The sequence below is a fragment of the Schistocerca americana genome, chromosome 4 (genome assembly GCF_021461395.2).
Source record: "Schistocerca americana isolate TAMUIC-IGC-003095 chromosome 4, iqSchAmer2.1, whole genome shotgun sequence".
Lineage (NCBI taxonomy): Eukaryota > Metazoa > Arthropoda > Insecta > Orthoptera > Acrididae > Schistocerca > Schistocerca americana.
Genome location: NC_060122.1, coordinates 806850408 through 806871399, shown reverse-complemented (window position 1 = coordinate 806871399; position 20992 = coordinate 806850408). Strand labels below are relative to the sequence as shown.

The window sequence follows — 20992 nt, the reverse complement described above, 5'->3', positions numbered from 1 at the left end:
TTTTTGTGAAGAGGACAGCCTCGAATTGACGGCCTTGATGTGTAGTAATGGTTGCCTCGACCCATCTAGTTGTTCTGTCAATAAAAGTAAGCAAGTATCGGTAACCATCCACCTGGGTAAGGGGGCCAACAATGTCGATGTGGATGTGGTGAAGTCTACCAGAAGGAGAGCGGAAGACACCTGAGGAGGGCGTGCAGTGGCGTCTGACTTTGGACCGCTGGCATGAAATACAAGTGCGACATCAGTCGCGACAGTCTTTGAGAAGCGAAGGCCATACGAAAAGCTCGGTGAAGATGTGTGTAGTTGTGTGAATGCTTGGAAGGGTGAGACTGTGCATTGTGTCAAACACCAAGTGACGCAAAGAGGAGAGGACGAGGGGGCGTGGCATGCCAGTGGAAGTGTCGCACCATAGCTCCGAGTGTGTGCTGGGGAACGTCTTGCGCCCCAGGCACAGAGAGTGATTATTGTCAGATAAAAGGCTCGCAAGGAGTCATCTTTTGTTTGCACTTGAGCAAGAGTGTCAAAGTCAATTGAGGAAGATGTTGGCGTGGAACCAACACAGCGGCCAGGCTGCGTTAGGCGGTGGTGATGTAGAGCTCCTGGTGTCAGCTGTGTCCATTGTGGAGCACTGCAGTGTGGTGTCAGTTGTCATGGCGGATGTCATGGAGATTCTATCTGGTTCCCCGCAATGGCAGGCATGTATCACCACTGTCGTGGTGTGAGCGCTGAGGAAGCGAGCTCACCCGAATAAATGGAGGGAGAAGGGGGTGGGGGGGGGTTGGGGGTGGGGGGGGGGCGTGCTGTTGAGATCGCTATCCCCACTCTTCATGCTGTGCCGTCGCCTGTTAATAATCCTGAAAGCTCGATCCGCTAGTGAAAGCTTCTCATCCAAGGTGCTGTTGGTGAGCGGCAGGGGCTGTAGTTGCAATGCTAACAGCATTTTGATGAGCCACATCGACCATAATGTTGTATCAGGTAGAAAATCCACAGGTGCGAGGGTGCAGAGTCATTGCCATAGTCCCGATGGGGTGAGGTCGTGTAGGTGTTCCTCGTGAATGATATGATGAATAATCTCGTCTGGAGCTTGAGAAAGTCTTTCACAAATGAGTCTTTTCGCGTTCGTATATTTCGCTGAAGGCAGCAAGCTGATCAGAATGTCATTAATCAAATCCAAATGGTCATGCCAATGTCCCACCAAACACACAAAGCATGATTCTTCTGAGTCAATGCCTGTGGCGGCGAAAATAGTCGCCTAACGCGAACCATGTGTTGGGCTGCGTTTTTGCAAAAGTCGGCAGTTTAGGTAACTTAGTTGGTTTGGAATCCATGACCACTGGGTGTGTAAGACCCACAGGTGTGGGAGCAGTCAATAGGGCGTCTGCTGGGGGCCCGAGGGGGGGGGGGGGTATACCTGGGGGCCCAAAAACTGTTACACCCCTCAGATCGGTCTTTATTGCTGTCTGATGTCTAACGAAAGTGGGCGAGGTACTAGGAGAGGTCACATTCACTATACACTGTACAGTTCGATCAGAAAATTGAGGCTGTGCATAGCCAGGTGCAGAACCTATTCGCGGCACAGATGATGTAGCAGCCATGTTGTGGCACTGCGCCGAAAGTTTATGCAAAGTTCTGAGGGGGGTTGCGCACCCCTGAGCGTGCGATGTTAGTGGTGGAATGTCCGGATCTCTCTTCACACTTTTTCCTGTATGTTTGAAAGAACGATCTTGAGGCAAGATGGCGGGCAGTACGTACGCGTTGTCTGTGAGTGTTGTGCTACTGGAATCCACTCGCAGGTCGGAGGGCCTTAAAATGTTTTATGTATAAATTCCATGCATAGTGCAGGTGGGTGGCATGGTCGGATTCTGACCATATAAATTGTATGGCGGTACACCTCATTGTGTAGGCCACATGACGATACAGGCAATTCACTTGTACACACATGATTTTTATTGTTATTGGCCTCACTGGCATCACAAACTGTCATCGGGGTCACCAAAGTGGGAATTCTGGGTCCTTGTCATTATAAATAACAACCTGTTGATCCACTTTTTAAAACAATGAGCACATTTATTGTCACACTTCAGATATATGTCCTTACACATTGAAAGTATCACATAGACAGAACATAACGGCCGCCTTGCCCCCAAAGAGTTTTTGCACGCCAGAGATGTTATGTCACGTCAGTGTAGCCATAAGTTCCTGATTTTCTGATGTGGTGGAGGACCAGAATGTAAACACTGCTCATTGGTAATATGATGTCTGGTAATGCTTCATATTGTGTACAAAAGCCAGTGCTCATCACTCTGAGTTTAGATGCTTTTACTTCAGCTGTTTTTCTTACCACAGAACTACTGAAGCTAATTGGTTACTATTGGCCACAGAATATCTTCTGTGAAACTTCTTTATGCAGTTTCATATATTAAAACACATAACATTGTTTTTCTATGAAAGTGGGAAAATACAGGCCTCTTAATTACAGAACAGACACTGTAAGTTAATTTGCTGCCTCCAGTGTGTAATTCTTTTCCAAAAACATTTTATGCATTCATATTTCTGGTTTCCACACACATTTTTAGCCAGAATTAGTATGGATTGCACTATCTACAAATTTAAGTAACGTTTATAAATATATTTGCAAATTTCATTGCATTTGATTATAATAATTTCAGTAGCACACCCGTGTGATGTTTTGCAGTTAAGTACTGCCAGCACTTTTATTACATTCCAGCCCAAGATCAAAATGGTGCATTACCGAACATAACTGTATTAAGAAAAATGTTTAATTTCATGCCCTCTGTTGTGGCACAAAACTAGTAATAGTTGCTATGATACATCTTGTATAATGTTTTATTACAATCAAAATTATTTGAATTGTAACAGAAAAAAGGATAGTCATAAATCGTATCTAAAGTGTCCCATTGTGGGTTTGAAAGAACAAACATCCCAATCAGATTAATCATGAAGAAGTGTGCAAAGGTTAAATATACTGAGGAAGAATATTGGTGCCATGACTCTTTCATTGAATAGGAGACTGAAAGAATAGTAATAAGCCGATTTGAAAACTAGTGATGAAGACAGTTATGAGGAGCCCAAGATTGCCACAGCTAGGGTACTGGATGATAGCTCAACCATAACCTACATGGCAAGGGAGAGAACTGGTATGACTGACAAACTTACAAGCTCGGCTTCACATGCCAATCAGTAGAGACCAGATTATATGCATTTGCCTGTTGCACATGCATTTGCATATTTGGCTCCTTTCCACTGGTTATTGCATATTTTAACTAAAAATTAGTGACAGCACATATTTTTGCTCTATGTTTACAATATTTTAAAAATTTATATGGGCAGTATCTATCTCGATCTAGTTTTGATGTCTCAGAGATTTACCGTGACCTAGAACTGTGTGCAATCACTAACGAAGAGACAAATTCCTAGTGAAATCATTACAGAAGAGGAACAGGAACAAGTAGACAGAGTCAATGCTCCTGTGTCCAAGACCCTGGTTAATCCCCTCCACTGTCATACCATATGTGCCGGCAACAATTAAGTTAAACTATGTAAGCATTTAGTAGCACTTTCTTTTTTTCAGCTTAGCTTTCTATTTACTTGTACACAGTTGAACATGTGTGCAATGTGTAGTGTGTGACCATGGCACTTGAAAAAGAAATGTCATTTCGTGGATGGCTGACCATTCTGGAACATTTACATATGGTGGAATTGTTTTATGTTGTCGAGTTTGTGAGAAAAATGTTTCACGCAAAAAAAAGTTTCAAATAGATCAGCATGTCAAGACAAGTCTTCATATCACAAGAATACAGAAGAAAGGACAATGATAACAATTTCTGAGAACAGCAAGTTGCAGTAGCAGGGATTTGTCCAAAGGTAACCAAAAAATTCGGTTTAACTGGGATCCATGTGAAGCATTCATTGGAAGCAATATTCCTCTGTACAAACTTACAAACTGTATCCTCAAAGGCTTCCTGCATAAATACTGCTTAAATCAAAATACACCAGATGAATCAACATTGTGTAAAAATTACATATTGACAATTTATGTAAATGTTCTGGAAAAAATATGCAATGAAACTCAAGGACAGCATTATCTGGATTTCAGCTGACCAAACTAAAGACACTTGTGGCTATTACATTGCAAATTTAATTGTTGATGCTTTAAAAGAGGAGCCTTCTTCTTCCTATTTAGTGGCCTAAAAAGACATTGAAAAAGTAAATCACTCTATGATCACTGTATTTGCGAATGAAGGTATTAGAAAAATATTTCCAGTCTCTTCTGTGGATGAAAGGGTGTTTGTGTTTATTTCAGATGTTGCTCCCTATATGATCAAAGCATGAAAAGCCCTCATAGTATTTTATCCCAATTTGAATCATGTGACATGCTTTGCTCATGGAATACATTGACTTGCTGAAGAAGAACATTCCACATTTGTGAATTTAAATAAACTGATTTCATCAACAAAGGAAGTGTTTCTATAGGCCTCTGCTTGTATCAAGACCTACAAAGAAAAACCACCAAATGTGCCTTTACCCCCGAACTAGTGATAACTCATTGGGACACACAACTGGTCACACAGCTGGTCAAGCTGTGTTTTACAATGAACATTTCAAAGCCACTAGAGGAGTGGTAAACAACTTCAATAGTGCAGAGGCTTTAGCAGTTTACCAATGCAAGGAAGCTTTTAATGATTCTGGTATTAAAAAAGACATTGCTGTGACTATCACTCATTTTTCCCATATACCTGCAAGTATTAAAAGGCTTGAAACTCTAGGTTTGGCATTGAATGAATCTATTCAGTTAATGAATAAAATTATTCTACTGAACTCCTCACTGCAGGAGGTATACCCAAGAAACCTTAAAGAAAAGTTTGAAAACATTTTAAACGATAACCTGGGCTTTGATTCTTCATGCCAAATTGATAATTTTATTAATGGGATGGGTGAACTTTTACCAGAAACAATAAGTGCCAACATAGCACCCAAATTCAGATACTGGCCAGTTACCTCAGTTGATGTAGAATGGTCCTTTTCTGCTTATAAAAATATATTGAGTGATCAAAGACTCAATCTTGCTACCAAAAACTTGGAACAGTACTTGGTCATTTATGTTTATAACAACAGAAAAATGTAAAATGAACTGTAAATTATGCTTTAGTCCAATAGTATTAATTAAAAGTTAATGCTGTTCAAAAGAATTTGTGATGGTATGATGTTTTTTAAATAAAATATCACAGAGTTTTTGAGCATGCCCCTCTGCATGTGTTAATCTGTACGTATCAATTATTTCACTGTGAATCACTCACATTACACCCAATTATTACCAGCAACAACAGCAAAGAAGGAACAATTCTTGAAACATGGTATGTGTCCCCACTTTCTAAATTTTTAAAAACATCTACCAGAAAGCATTCAGAAAATGATATCAACATTCTAAATGTACCAATATTTCACATGGCCGGCACTCTTCCCTGTAATTGATATGCGCAGGTTCAAATTTGAGATAATGACCATGTTTTTTTTAATTATTTGATCTAGCATATTTTGACACTTGTCATGCATTTTTATGAATTTTTCATGCATATTTGCATGTATGTTTTAAGGTTTTTATGATGCATATAATCCAGTCTCTATTAATCAGTAATGAATTATGGTAAAATATATGTATGCTCCATATAATTTAATTTTTTAAATTAGTTTAATGTAATTTAATTTCACACCACTTCAAAACAAAAGGCTAAATATTATGCTAAATTGTACAAAGACGAATTGCCTGATGCCAGTCATGCTGTTATATGGAGTGATCTGTTCCCACTTGTTCCACAGTGTACCTACACATTTCAGTAAATAAACATCAACATACTCTCATGTAAACTGCCATTAGTCATACAACAGGTAGCATATTATAACCTACTTGCCCGTAACACTGTTGATGATGCTTTGTGAGCATTTCCTCCAGGAAATGTTTCATCTAAAATCTTCAATGTTTCATATCACATTTTCAAGTTATCCACCAGATTGTCAATAATGACATAAAATATATTGATCTGGAATAAATCTATTCCTGGTTTCATCATGAAGTCATTTTCTCTTCTGAGTGTGCACCTCCCGAAATTCAGGATAAATATTAATTGCACTGGAAACAACTTTAGATCAGAAGGAATGGTGTCCCAATTTTTGCGAAGATTTTTCAAGTCACTTAATAACCTCTCTGAGTGTCTTACCTCAAACTCAATGTAGCTTCTTGGGCATGTAGTAATTTGCTTCTCCAGCCAATTAGTGTCAACAACTTAAGCTAAACAGATGCCATGATTAAACACCTTAATGATCTCACATATTCCAAAACACCCCATACCACAGATCATGTTTTAGCTGACAAATTTTACTTACTGAGTGTTTCAACAGCAACTATAAGCTTATCCAAGTGAGCTGCAATTGATATTGCAGCATAAACCTGAGTATTCCAACGGGTATCAGACATGAAATGTAAAGATCTTCCAACACACAGTTTTGGAATTTCCTAACATTGTTGACTGCTACTGAACAGATTGTAAAAAAGTTGAATTTCTCTGAATAAAGTATCTGTATCATAGCAATTCACAGCTGCTTGTACTCCACATAATGCTATGACAAACACATGAAGAAATAAAATGCTCAATAGCAGTCTTCATTTTCTGATTGCAATCTACGAATTCCAACAACTGTTCATTTATTTCACACTTATTAATTTTCTTTTGGAAGTAAATATAACTAAGGATGAATGTTGTTTGCTCATATGACTTGAATCAAGAGTTGCAGCAACAGTAATTGAATAATGTTTCTAATTTTCTCTGTGTTCCAAGATGGCACCCCTGACATGATTGGCACAACTACAAATAAATCCATTCTGGGTATCACATGCATATAATGCACATATAAATGCTTTCAAGATTCTTGTTGGTCTCTGACATTGCTAATGTGTTTTGCAAGAACTGGATCATAGTGACTCAGAAGTTCTAATATTCTGAGGAAATTTCCATTATTTGGATCTGCAATTTTCTGAGCTAAACCTCTGAATGCCAAGACTTTTTGACAAGGAAATAACGTCACTTCAAGTAAGATGAGAGCTTCAATACAAGTTGGCTGTTCTATGGACAAACAAAAGAAGAAAATTAGCTCTTCACTTCTGAGCATCAGCATGACCAATGTACCACTATCATGTAATTTCATTTCTTCATTTTCATGACTCTTCCAGGACAACTTTTTACAAACAGAAATACTCTGTTTTCTGTTTACTCTGAATTCAAAATATTTTCCATATTTTCTGTCCAAATCACCTTATGATGGAATCAGAAACACCTTACTTCTGAATGTTGGCAAACTTACCAAAATATGATGTTTCACAGTTGCTGGCATGTACATTTGTTGGGGAAATGTTTTGGTAGGACTTCAAACAACATTTAAACAAAGTACATTTTTGACTCCATCACAAAGTAGTTTTAGTGGAAAATGTCTAAAGAAACTATAGTGCATTCTAGATTAAACATAAAATAGACTCATAAAACTGAAGCGCTGAAGTGGAAAGGAAGACTGCTTATACTGGTGCTGGGGTAGCGTTCTTTTATTTATTAATTTATACAAAATTTGTTTTACAATAGCAGCCTGATATTTACCAACTTAGCTTCCTCGGAGATCCAAACCCTTGAGAGGCTTGGTCCCCCCATGAGGCTTGGGCTCCAAGAATTTTGATCCCCCCACCCCCTTGCTGGGCCTGTCTGTCCTTTCATGATATTGTCATTATTCCATCCTGTATTTTCCATTGTATAAATAGATGAATAAAATGGATGACGTAACTGTGTTCTAGGTATGAGTATGTCTAAGGTGTGACAAAAAATTAAAATAATTTTGCAGTGTTTTTTATGTATTATTATACCCACTTTCTGTACACAGTGAACTAAATGCTGAATTCTGCACTTAATTATAACTCTGTAAGCATTTTAGCATTCTTTTTCTTGTGTGAAAGTGATCTATCACATTACAGTGTTTCAGTCTTTTTCACTCTAATTGTAATTATTTTTGGGTAACTAGTAACTTTATCAGATTGTGTTTGTCTTAGTAGTTTTAAAATTGTGGAGCATCAGCGTGAACTAATCATGTCTTCTTGTGTCAGTTTTTCTCCATAAAGTCACCTTAGAAGTTTTAAAATTGTGGAGCATCAGCGTGAACTAATCATGTCTTCTTGTGTCAGTTTTTCTCCATAAAGTCACCTCCTCTTACAATTAGTAATCACGACATTCTGGAAAAACATATAGTCTGACAACTTTGCTAAGACCCTATGCTACAAAATAATCTAAAAGAACTGGATGTATAGCTTTGGTACCATAATCATCGCTGCAAAATATTTAAACATGATTTACTTTCAGTGTTTCCAAAATAGTTGTAAAAGACATAAATTTGTAACCGTTCTTATTACAGAAAGGATGTGAGACTTCCTGTGCAGTTGCAGAGAGCAATGGCTGCTGAGGCTGAAGCAGCCCGAGAAGCAAGAGCAAAGGTGAGCATTATCAGGTTCTGGTTTGTAGTGAATATGCTACACTATTGCCAAAATGGCACAGCATTAAACCAGATAACAGCTATCAATGGGTGAACAATTATTAACAAGCAAGCACTGGATTTTTGGACTAAATTTGCAAAGCAGTATTTCTTATTTTCACACTCACACTAAATACTCCTATTGTCTGTTTGGAATGTTCCTGAATTGTAATCTGATATTAATTACAGAAATCAATATTTAATATCATCAGTTAGTGTTAATCAGTGTTGCATTATTATTCATCATTATTCTGCATCACATGGTAACAATACACCATACATCATAGTGGCAACAGAAAATTCTTGGTAGAATATATGTAATGGAAGTAAAGGTAACAGCTCACCTTAGAGCTCAGACTCTTAGTTATCAGTAAATACATAAACAATGCTAAGAATGCTGCTGAAGTTTTTAATGAATATTTCTTGAGAAATAGTAGAATACACATACATACTCAAACATATCCCTGCCCAACCACATTGTGACAGTAGAATGAATGAAGGAGGGGATATGAGACAGTGGTGGAGGTTGGTACAGTACAGGGACTAGCAAAGACCTAGACCAGGAGGACTGCTGTATCAAAGGATTTATTGCAGTGGCAGTTTCCATCTATGTAATTCACAGAAGCTGGTATTGCAGGGAAAGTTCCAGGTGGCATGGGATGGAAAGCTTATTCAAAGTCGAGCATGTTATGTTCAGCATTGTTTTCCATCCTTGGTTCAGCTCTGTTGTTGGCCATAATTTGGCAGTGGCCATTAATTTGGGTTTCAGCTGGCTGGTCATCATTCCTACAGAAAATGTGGCACAGATATTACAGCAGTGCCACTATGTGATACGACTGTTTCTACAGATTGTCCTGCTTGTGATAGGATAAGATATATCTGTGGCAGGGCAGTAGTAGTATGTACTGAAAGAGTGCATTTGACAGGTCTTGCACCTGGGTCTTCCACAGGGAAGGGGTTGAGGTTGGGTATGGCATAAGGATGGAATAGGGTATTTCGTATGTTAGGTGATTGGTGGAACACCTCTTTGGGAGGGTTGGGAAGGACTGTGGACAGAATGTTACTCATTTCCAGGCATGATGATAAGTAGTCAATGCCCTGTGATAAGATATGGTTAAATTGTTCAAGTCAGAGGTAATATTGGATGAAACAGGCGGTGAGTAAGGGATGATGCTCCTTTGCAGTTGATTCAGAATGATGGTTGGAGGCTTGGAGGTGTGTAGGGATATGGTCAGGGAAATACGTATGTTGAATAAATTTAGGGGTAATGCCTGCCTGCAAAGGCCTCAGTAAGATCTTCTGCATACTGTGCAACAGATCACCTGTTACAGCACTTGCAATGTCCATTGATGACCAGGCTGTATGACAGGGGCTTTTTAATGTGGAACAGATAGCAAGGAAACTGATGTCCAGGAAGGTAACATACTGGGCTGAGAAAGAGGAGATAAATTACGTTGGGGAGAAGTCATTGAGGCTTTGGAGGTATGAGAACAGTGTGTATTGACCCAAGGGCAAATACAAGAACAGGGTTAGACAGATGATACGCATTAAGACAATTATCTCTGCAGATTTAGGTGACAACTAAGGGGTACAGTGGTATGGTTCATATTTAAGAGGACAGTACTTCAGGTCCCTATGCAGGCATGCAGATTTAGGTTTTCTGCAATTTTACTAAATTTCTTAAGTAAAATGCTGAAATGGTCCCTGTGAAAGGGTACAGCTGTTATAACCTTTAATCACTAATAAATTGCATGGATACACAAAAGTAGGAACAATAGCGGGTTACATGCTATTAACTCCGTATCTGTCATTAGACTGCCGTGCCGTGACATGTGGCCGGCGCCGTTCATAGCCAAGTAGCACTCCCACGCTCGGCCGAGCAGCGGAGCGCCTCTATCGCCGTGTTCGTGTACTGATGTAGCGGCACTTTTAAATCTCGTGGCACTGTCACAACACTTATCCCCCCTTGAAAAAAAAAAACACTCACTTCCTTGGAGACACGGACAGTGCGGAGACATCCATGGCCTCTTGGGAGGCCCCGAGAAGATCCCGCGGAGAAACACAAGAGTATGGTCGAAAATGTCCAGGATGAAAGCTTGCACGTGGAACGCGCCTCCTGGATGAGATGATGGGGGAAAACTCCGGAGCAGCATCCATAGGTGTCATGGACCTGGGGGTGTGCCCCAGCGAGACGGGTCCCGGAGAAGGCGGCGTCGCGACTGGGGCGGTTCCGGTGTACTCGGAAGCGGTAGCGACTTCGGCTGCAGCAACACGCCCGGAAGATCGGCAGCAGTGACAGGACTGGCTTCTCGGGCTGGTGGAGACAAAAGAAGGGGCGGTGGCACCGGCGTGGCCACCACTCGTGGGCGCAACTGGTCATAATGGCGAACAACCATACCGTCGTCCGTACGTATTTCACAAAGCCGGTGGCCGCGAAGAGCCTGGACCACCCCTGGAATCCATTTAGGGCGAGATCCATACCCCCGTGCCCACACGCCGGCGCCCATCGGGTATTTTCCCGACTTGGGGACACAGTACAAGGCCTGACAGTGTGAAGCAGGTGCAGTAGAGTGCGCGGTTGGCGGTCATGAAAGAGTTCAGCAGGGCTACGATCACCCAGAGGCGTGAAGCGATAAGAACTCAGAAATTGCAACAGAGCGTCATCTGTGGAAAAATCACTAAGGAATTTTTTCATCTGGCTTTTGAAAGTGCGGACAAGGCGCTCACATCCCCATTCGATTGCGGATGGAAGGGCGGTGCTGTAACATGATGAATCCCTTGTCCAGTACGAAAATCACGAAAGGCCTGCGAAGAGAACTGAGGGCCATTGTCCGTGACAATCGTGGATGGAAGACCTTCTAGCGCAAAGATTTTGGACAAAGCCAGCGTCGTCGCCGCAGTGGTGGGCGACCGACATCGAACAACAAATGGAAACTTCGAGAAGGCGTCAATCAACGGTAGCCAATAAGTGCCGAGGAAGGGGCCGGCAAAGTCAGTGTGCACCCGTTCCCACGGCTGCGCCAGATCAGGCCATGGAGAGGGCATAGTACGAGGTGCAGCCAGTTGTTGAGCACACTGACCACACGCAGCGACCATGTGGGCGATGTCTGAATCAATACCGGGCCAATAAATGTGCCTGCGGGCCAGGGACTTAGTCCGAGAAATCCCCCAATGGCCTTCATGCAATAGTTTGAGAACATTTTTGCGAAGAGAGGCTGGCACCATGACCCGTGGAGATGCGCCATCCGTGGCCAGAAGAACAACACCCTCATGAACAGACAGATGAAGGCGCAAGGCATGGTAGCTGCAAAGGGGATCCGATGCCCGGCCCTTGGTCCGGTCCGGCCAACCCCGTTGAACAAAACCGATCACCTGACCCAGGACCGAGTCCTGCGCAGTAGCCAACGCGACCTGCAAACCTGTAAGTGGAAAACCCTCGACCGCACGACGTTCTTCCTCATCAATGTGGAAACAGAGTAGTTCATCTCGATCGAAAACCGGGTTGGGGCCCATCGGCAAACGCGACAACGCGTCAGCGTTGGCGTGCTCGGCCGTGGGGCGATAGTGAATCTCATAGTGAAAACGAGACAAGTATAAGGCCAAACGTTGCAGGCGGTGAGCTGCATTATCTGGAAGCGACGCCGAGGGGCTGAACAGAGAGACCAGCGGCTTGCGGTTGGTGATGAGGTGAAACTTAGAACCATACAAAAAAACGCTGAACTTTTTTAGAGCATAAATGATAGCGAGCGCCTCCTTTTCGATTTGAGAGTAACGCCGTTGGGCATCGTTGAGGGTCTTGGAAGCGTAGGCGATGGGTCGTTCCGACCCATCCTCATACCGATGGGCGAGAACAGCCCCTAGGCCATACTGTGACGCGTCAGTCGCCAGAACCAAGTGCTGACCCAGACGGAATGTGGCAAGACAAGGCGCCGACTGCAAATGAGCCTTCAGGTGGACAAAAGCCTGCTCACACTCGTCGGACCAGCAGAAAGGAACGTTTTTACGTAACAGCTGATGCAGAGGATGAGCCACCGCCGCCGTGGAGGGAATGAATTTGTGATAATAAGCAATCTTGCCTAGAAACGTCTGAAGTTCTTTGACCGCAGGCAGCCGGGGTAGAGCGGTAATGGCTGCAACGTGCTGTCGTAGAGGACGTATACCCTCACGGGACAAGTGGAAACCAAGATAAACAATGGAGGGTTGGAAGAACTGTGACTTGTCCAGATTGCACTTCAACCCAGCCGAATGCAGAACCCGAAACAGTGAACGCAAGTTGAGAAGGTGCTCCTCAGCGGAGGCCCCCATGACAACAATGTCATCCAGGTAGCTGATGCAGCCAGGAACGGAGGCCGTGAGCTGTTCCAAAAACCGCTGAAAAATGGCCGGCACGCTAGCGACGCCAAAGGGTAACCGCTGGTACTGATACAACCCACAAGGAGTGTTGATGCCAAGAAATTCCTTGGAAGACGCATCCAACGGCAACTGATGGTACACCTCCGATAAGTCAAGTTTGGAAAAGAACTGGCCCCCAGCGAGCTTGGTAAATAACTCCTCAGGACGGGGAAGAGGATAAGTGTCAATGAGGCTCTGAGCGTTGACAGTGGCTTTAAAATCACCGCACAATTGCAGACTCCCGTTTGGTTTAGAAACCGCCACGATTGGCGATGCCCATTCGCTGGAGGTAACAGGAAGGAGAATCCCTGAAGCTGTTAACCTGTCTATCTCAGCCTTGATAGGCGCACGCAACGCCATCGGAATAGGGCGTGCCCGGAAAAAGTTAGGGTGAGCTGTAGGTTTAAGAGTAATGTGGGCTTCAAAATCCTTGGCCCGACCCAGACCAGTAGAGAACACGGACGAGAATTCAGAACACAATCCATCCAGCTGTTGATACGGAATATCCACAGATATGAGGTGCACATCATCATCATCAATGGAGAACCCAAACAACTGGAAAGCATCATAACCGAACAGGTTTTCCATGCCCGCATGATCCACCACATAAAACGTGAGGGGCCTAACAACAGACTTGTAGGCAATGAAAGCATCAAACTGGCCAACGATAGGAATTTTCTGCTTATTATAAGTTCGCAGATTTCGCGTAACTGGAGACAAGGGAGGGGAGCCCAACTCCAAATATGTGCGAGAATTAATTAGAGTTACTGCAGAGCCAGTGTCCACTTGCATGCGAATGTCTTTATCCAGAACACGAACAGTAACAAACAACTTATTTGTTTGAGAAAGCACACAGTTAACATCCATGTCCGATGCCTCGTCCTCGTCGACAGGAACTTTAGGGGACTGACACACAGAAGCAATGTGGCCTTTTTTCCTAAATGAACTACACGTGGCCCAACGTTTTGGGCACGCGGCCCTGTCATGCTGTACGAAACAACGTGGACAAGAAGGAAGTGCGGAACGAACCTGCTTCTGTGGTTGCTGTTTTCGCTGCGAGCGTGGCGGCCCAACGCGACGTTGTTGACGCGAGTGCACCGCCGCCACATCGTCGTTTCCCTGTGAAACAGGCAAATTGTCCGCGTCGAAAGTGGTCTGTACAGCGCCCACATCACACCACGCGTCTATTTGCGCACCAGCAGCGTGAGACACTTCAAAAGATTGAGCGATGCTGAGAACTTCCGACAACGATGGGTTTGGCAGTTGTAAGGCACGTTGCCGAACTTCTTTATCAGGAGCAAGCCGTAGAATAGCGTCCTGAACCATTGAATCAGCATAAGATTCATGATGAGTGTCCGTGACAAACTGACATTTCCTACTCAGACCGTGTAGTTCCGCCGCCCAAGCCCGGTAAGATTGATGGGGCTGTTTACGACACCGGTAGAACACCACGCGGGCGGCAACAACGTGGGTCTTTTTTCGGTAATAGTTAGACAATAATTCACACATTTCTTGGAAGGACAGAGAGGCAGGTTCCCGCAGAGGGGCTAACTGAGATAGCAGCTGATAGATCCGTGGGGAAATCCAAGATAGAAATAACAACTTACACATAGGAGCGTCGACAGCACCGAAAGCCAAGAAGTGTTGCCGCAAACGCTTCTCATAATCCTCCCAGTCTTCAGCGGCCTCATTGTAAGGAGGGAATGGAGGCGGAGAAGAGGAAGACAGACGATGAGTTAGCGACGTCGACAACGCCTGAATAGTAGCCGTCAGCTGTGTTTGTTGTGCCTGAATAGCAGCCGTCAGCTGTGTTTGTTGTTCAATGAGCGCTTGCATAAGCTGTTCCATGTCAGCCCCGACACGAACACACAATGCCACAACGCAGGAAAAAAAATATCCCATCCTCGTCGCCAAAAAGTGTTATAACCTTTAATCACTAATAAATTGCGTGCATACACAAAAGTAGGGACAATAGCGGGTTACATGCTATTAACTCCGTATCTGTCATTAGACTGCCGTGCCATGACATGCGGCTGGCGCCGTTCATAGCCAGGTGGCGCCCCCGCGCTCGGCCGAGCTGCGGAGCGCCTCTATCGCCGTGTTCGCGTACTGACGTAGCGGCACTTTTAAATCTCGTGGCACTGTCACAACAACAGCTAATTTCCTTGTCAATCGTTTATCAAGTTACACTTTGGTCCATTTCGTCCACAGCAGGATGTTAAAACCTCTCCTTCTCTTTTTTGTTCCTTTCTTGAAATGTCACATGTTTTCCTTTCTGCATTAGTACCTCTGGTCTTCATAAATCTTGAATAGTTCATTTCACAAGAAGTCAAGCAGTGTATCTGTCCTCTCCCTTAGCTACAAAATGACTTTTCATCATTCTCCTTTTAGCATGTGGGTTTTGTTACATTACACTATAGTGTCTTGTTAAATATGTATGTGATGTAACAGTTATGCAAGCTGTTTATCTTACAAAGATTTCTTCACCAGTTGTGACAACTGAAATTTGGCACTAGACCACTATGTAACCCAGATCTCCCATGTCTCACAAGCCGTCACCTAGACCAAATCGGCCATCCATGTGTACATTCAGTACTCTATTGTAACATACATTTCCCTAAGAGGAACATTGTCATAACTTTCTTCCCTGTCATGCTGTTCCATTACACTCTATATATTCCTTATGGTGTTCAGTAGCAATTTTCATAGGCTCAACTGAATTTGTCACATCTCTTACCAATTTCTTATCATCATAAACATTACAGTAAAGAACCAATGCATGTATTCACTTGAAACAGTGTTAGACATTACTTGTCAAAGTTTTCAGTACTGATACATCATAATGACAATTCATGTGAGGAAATTTAACAATATAACACATTTTTTATTCCCTAGCATCTCAAAGTTACCACTCGACTAATACCATACTACCAAGCTGGAATTTTATTCATTATATTAATGCCATGTGTAAAATGACTGCTATTTCACATGCTGTTCATGAAAATTTGAGTACTAGCATACATAAACTCATTGGCATCACAATGCCAGCAACTGTAAAGATTCTGGAGAGTTTGGAATTTCCAGAAAGAATATTTTTCCGGAAACAATTTAATAATCACCTAAAAACCAAAATATGGATTTGAACAATTCATAACAATAGTTAAAACTTATCGATAACTACCATTCCTAACTAATATGAAGTTGTGAGGGAAGTAAAAAAACTGAACCATAGTCAGCTAAAATTAAATTACAAATTAAATATGAAAGTAATATTTATTTCCCACAACTAATCACAATGTTAAAATGATAATTACAATGTTTATTCCACAAGATTTCGGGATTGCAGCCGCATCTCATCGACTTCTTTCCACGATATTTCGGCTGACAACCTTACAGCCATCTTCAGGCGAGTGTTTGACACTGGAGATTGCTAGTGCAAGTCGCTCTATTTATACGTAAAAGTGCCGCAGGTGCGCATGCACAAGTTACTGTAGCATGCGTGCCACCTGTCGATTCCAAGGCTCTCTACAATATTACTGCATCAATGGAGCGCAAACGAACGCGTGAAAAAAGTAAAACATGCACGCAGACATGTCCAAAACAATAAAATGCAAAATATTCAATATTAAAATTAAAATTACTTGTCGCTCGACATGTCAGAAGCCATAAAAAGTTTTCTTTTGGTTGAAATTAAAGAAATCAATGGGTCCCAGGCCTTATTCAATAAAAAGCCGCCATCACGATTAATGAGATTTTCAACTAAACGTATTTCCATGGATTCCTTCACAACTGAATCCCAGAAGGATCTCAATGGAGCCAAGATTTTCGTGGCCGAATAATCCATAGTATGTCCTGTGGAAATACAATGTTCGGCTATGGCCGACTTACTGGGCTGTAAAAGGCGAGTGTGGCGCTCATGTTCAATGCAGCGGTCGTGTACTGTGCGTGTGGTCTGACCAATGTAGGCTTTCCCACATTTGCAAGGTATTTTATAAATTCTAGCCTTCCGTAATTCCTGATCATCCTTGGCTGAGCCCAGAAGAGCAAGAGTCTTTGTAGGTGGCCAGAAGATTGCTTTCACACGATGTTTCTTTAAAATTCTGCCTACTTTTGATGAAATGTTCCCGACATATGGGAGAAATGCTCTGGACTTAAACACGGGATAATTTCAAGAGTCACATTACAATGTTCGTTAAATATCAAACTATTTCAAATTACTATTGCAGGTTGTTAAGAACTTGTAACACTTAACACAAGAAGTGCAAGCTGGTAAACTAGGTAAGGCAAGACAGGAAATGAAAGGCTGTTAGACTGTGCATGATTAAGGGGAAGATAAATGCCACCTGTAGGAAAATTAAAGAGACCTTTGAAGCACAGAGAGGTGCCTTAGGAATTTCAAGAGCTGAGATGGCAATCCACTACTAACAAAAGAGGAAGCTGAAATGTTGAAGTAAAATATGGAAGGACTGTAGAAGGTAAATTAATTTCTAGACTATATTTTAGAAAGAGAAGAGGAAGTAAATGAACATAAGGTGGGACATAAAGTCAAATGAAGTTTCCTGGTGTAGACAGCATTCCCTCAGAATTATTAAGATCCTCAGATTTCAAGAAGAATCAGTAAATCCTATTCCAAAGAAGGCAGGTGACGATATGTATGAATATTACCAAATTCAAAAGGAAAGCAAACCTACATTTGTAGACTTAGAGAAAGCTTTTGACATTGATGACAGGAACACACCCTTGGAAATTCTGAAGGCAGCACAGATTAAAAAAACATAGATTAAAAAGCTATCTACAGCTTGTACAGAAACCATGCTGCAGTTTTAGGAGTCAGAAGGTGTGAAAATGAAGCCATGGTTGAGGAGGGAATGAGAAGGGTTGCAGCCTCTCCCCAGTGTTATTCAGTCTATACATTGAACAAGCAGTAAAGTAAACCAAGGATAAATTTGGAAAGAGAATTAATGTTCAGGGGGAAGAAATAAAAATTTTGCAGTTTGTAGATGGCATTGCCGAAATTTTTGGTCATCCAAAGATACAAAATATCTGACAGAGAGCAAAGTAAACTTTGAAAGTAAAGTGTAAAAGTTTCTTTTTGACAACTCCATCTATTCCTTAGAAGAATTTCTGTCATAGTAATGTGTAAAAGGAGCTGGGTAGAAATTGCTAACTCACATGTGTATATTTAATAATAAAAAATAAAACAAAAAATCTTATAAATGTTCAACATGCAGCCATATTTACAAAATAATTTGTGTAGTGAATGTAAAATGGCTTGCTCCTTATCATAAAGATTTATCATAAAAATGATCTGTGGTATCTGTCACTGAGGGCAACCTTTGCTCAGAAGTCAGTTTCAACCTTTGTTTAAACTTTCCCATGCTTCTGCTAGAGCAAGTAATTCATGTAGCTTCAGTAAATGTAACTGTTTTAACTGTTTCTACCTAGTATTGGCTTCTGTTCACACAGGTATTGGACTATTTCAGCAGAACTACCCCTGCCCAAGTGGTGAATAAGGTCTTCTTTTTATCAATCACTTTCAAAAAGATTTATTCTAGCGTTGTCTAATATGTATTTGGTATGGGCTTGGTTGCAGGTAATTGCAGCTGAAGGTGAACAAAAGGCTTCAAGAGCCTTACGTGAAGCATCTGAAGTTATTGGAGACTCTCCTGCTGCTCTCCAGCTCCGGTATTTGCAGGTAATTAAAATAAGAAACAATATTTTAGCACTAATGATAAAAATAATTCTTCTATAGAGCACTCATTTATATTGTACATATTTCACTGGGTTGGAATCCTTACCAATTTGAATTAAAGAAAGAGAAGATTCAATGAAGAACTAAATGATTCTGGTCAGTCTTTTGATTAGTTAGTGCAAGATTGTTGCATATACATTAAACAGAACCCTGTAAAACAATACAGTGACACAATAAGGGTACTTAACATTGGGAATAGGCTAAATCTAAAAAAATTCAGAGCCTGTGTTGCAAACAGAATAAAAAATACATGATTTTCTTCAACATACATTTCTTACAGTGATGATGGTACTAAAATAATGGAAACTTCAGCATATGCAGAGGAATAATGACCACCATTCTTTGTGTGTGCCATCAACTTCTCTATACATACTCTAAAAACCACTGTGAAGTGCATGTAAACTTTAAAACAGATACAGAAAAATTAATTTAAAGTCAGAATCTATTATACTACTTGGTTTGCAAGTTATATTTAAGAACTGAGACTGCAACACCCAAATATGCAGTTTGTGTTGTTTAAGAAAAATACATGGAATAATTTATTGATTCCACCAAGCTAACAGAAAACTAAATTAAACTCTGCCTGGACAGGCCATAAAGGGCCAATGATACCAAACAGTACCATGTCATCCTCAGCCCACAGGCATCACTGGATGCAGATGTGGAGGGGCATGTGGTCAGCAAACCACTCTCCTGACCATATGTCAGCTTATGACACTGTGAAGCTAACAAAACATCTCAAATCTTTGTAGGTATTTACACGCACTGACTGTCATCACAAATTCAGAAACAGTGTTAATACGTGACATATATGATAGTTGCGATTATGCTGCACTTGTGAACTTTTAAATACTGACTTAGTAAAAATAGACCAATGAGCAGAAAAAGTGGAAATGTTGCATTAATCACATTAGTATTTGTGCTGCAGCATGGAGAAATGGTTTTCCAAATAGGATATTGCTGGCAAAATGTGTGGAATAAGGCAGTTTAGCTTACAGCTGTTGATCTATCATGAAATATGTTATACCTTATATTCAAAATCTTTAAAAAATTCTTCAAAAGGTATGTTTACTTGAGTAAATACACATTAAAATTAAGGATCAATAATTGTCTGAAAGGTGATATTGCTGCCAAAATCTGTAAAAAGCATACAAGTAGTTTACAACTGACAATATAAGTGAAATTTTGTGCAACACTCAATTGTTCAAAAATACACCATCTATCATGCATTAGTCAATGGAGGTACTGGGGAACCAGTGAAAATACTAAAATATTCTAATATAGAATGGTAAAAATGTCTAATCTGACACACACAGCAATGAGGAAACAAGAAACCAAAAGCTGACAATATTAAACAACATTTAACAATTCTTCTCAGATTCATGTACAGACATATACACTCCTGGAAATGGAAAAAAGAACACATTGACACCGGTGTGTCAGACCCACCATACTTGCTCTGGACACTGCGAGAGGGCTGTACAAGCAATGATCACACGCACGGCACAGCGGACACACCAGGAACCGCGGTGTTGGCCGTCGAATGGCGCTAGCTGCGCAGCATTTGTGCACCGCCGCCGTCAGTGTCAGCCAGTTTGCCGTGGCATACGGAGCTCCATCGCAGTCTTAACACTGGTAGTATGCCGGGACAGCGTGGACGTGAACCGTATGTGCAGTTGACGGACTTTGAGCGAGGGCGTATAGTGGGCATGCGGGAGGCCGGGTGGACGTACCGCCGAATTGCTCAACACGTGGGGCGTGAGGTCTCCACAGTAAATCGATGTTGTCGCCAGTGGTCGGCGGAAGGTGCACGTGCCCGTCGACCTGGGACCGGACCGCAGCGACGCACGGATGCACGCCAAGACCGTAGGCTCCTACGCAGTGCCGTAGGGGACCGCACCGCCACTTCCCAGCAAATTAGGGACACTGTTGCTCCTGGGGTATCGGCGAGGACCATTCGCAACCGTCTCCATGAAGCTGGGCTACGGTCCTGCACACCGTTAGGCCGTCTTCCGCTCACGCCCCAACATCGTGCAGCCCGCCTCCAGTGGTGTCGCGACAGGCGTGAATGGAGGGACGAATGGAGACGTGTCGTCTTCAGCGATGTGAGTCGCTTCTGCCTAGGTGCCAATGATGGTCGTATGCATGTTTGGCGCCATGCAGGTGAGCGCCACAATCAGGACTGCATACGACCGAGGCACACAGGGCCAACACCCGGCATCATGGTGTGGGGAGCGATCTCCTACACTGGCCGTACACCACTGG

General features: G+C 42.1%; 1 protein-coding gene across 3 annotated transcripts in view; it reads left to right on the top strand.

Moving 5' to 3' along the window:
• Positions 1–20992, top strand: part of LOC124612456 (band 7 protein AGAP004871) — a 570585-nt gene that overhangs the window by 512819 nt on the left and 36774 nt on the right. For all 3 annotated transcript variants that reach the window (XM_047140682.1, XM_047140681.1, XM_047140684.1), the window contains 2 exons: positions 8467–8545; positions 18569–18670. In XM_047140682.1, coding sequence (XP_046996638.1) covers positions 8467–8545; positions 18569–18670 — 181 coding nt within the window. The remainder of the gene's footprint in view (positions 1–8466; positions 8546–18568; positions 18671–20992) is intronic.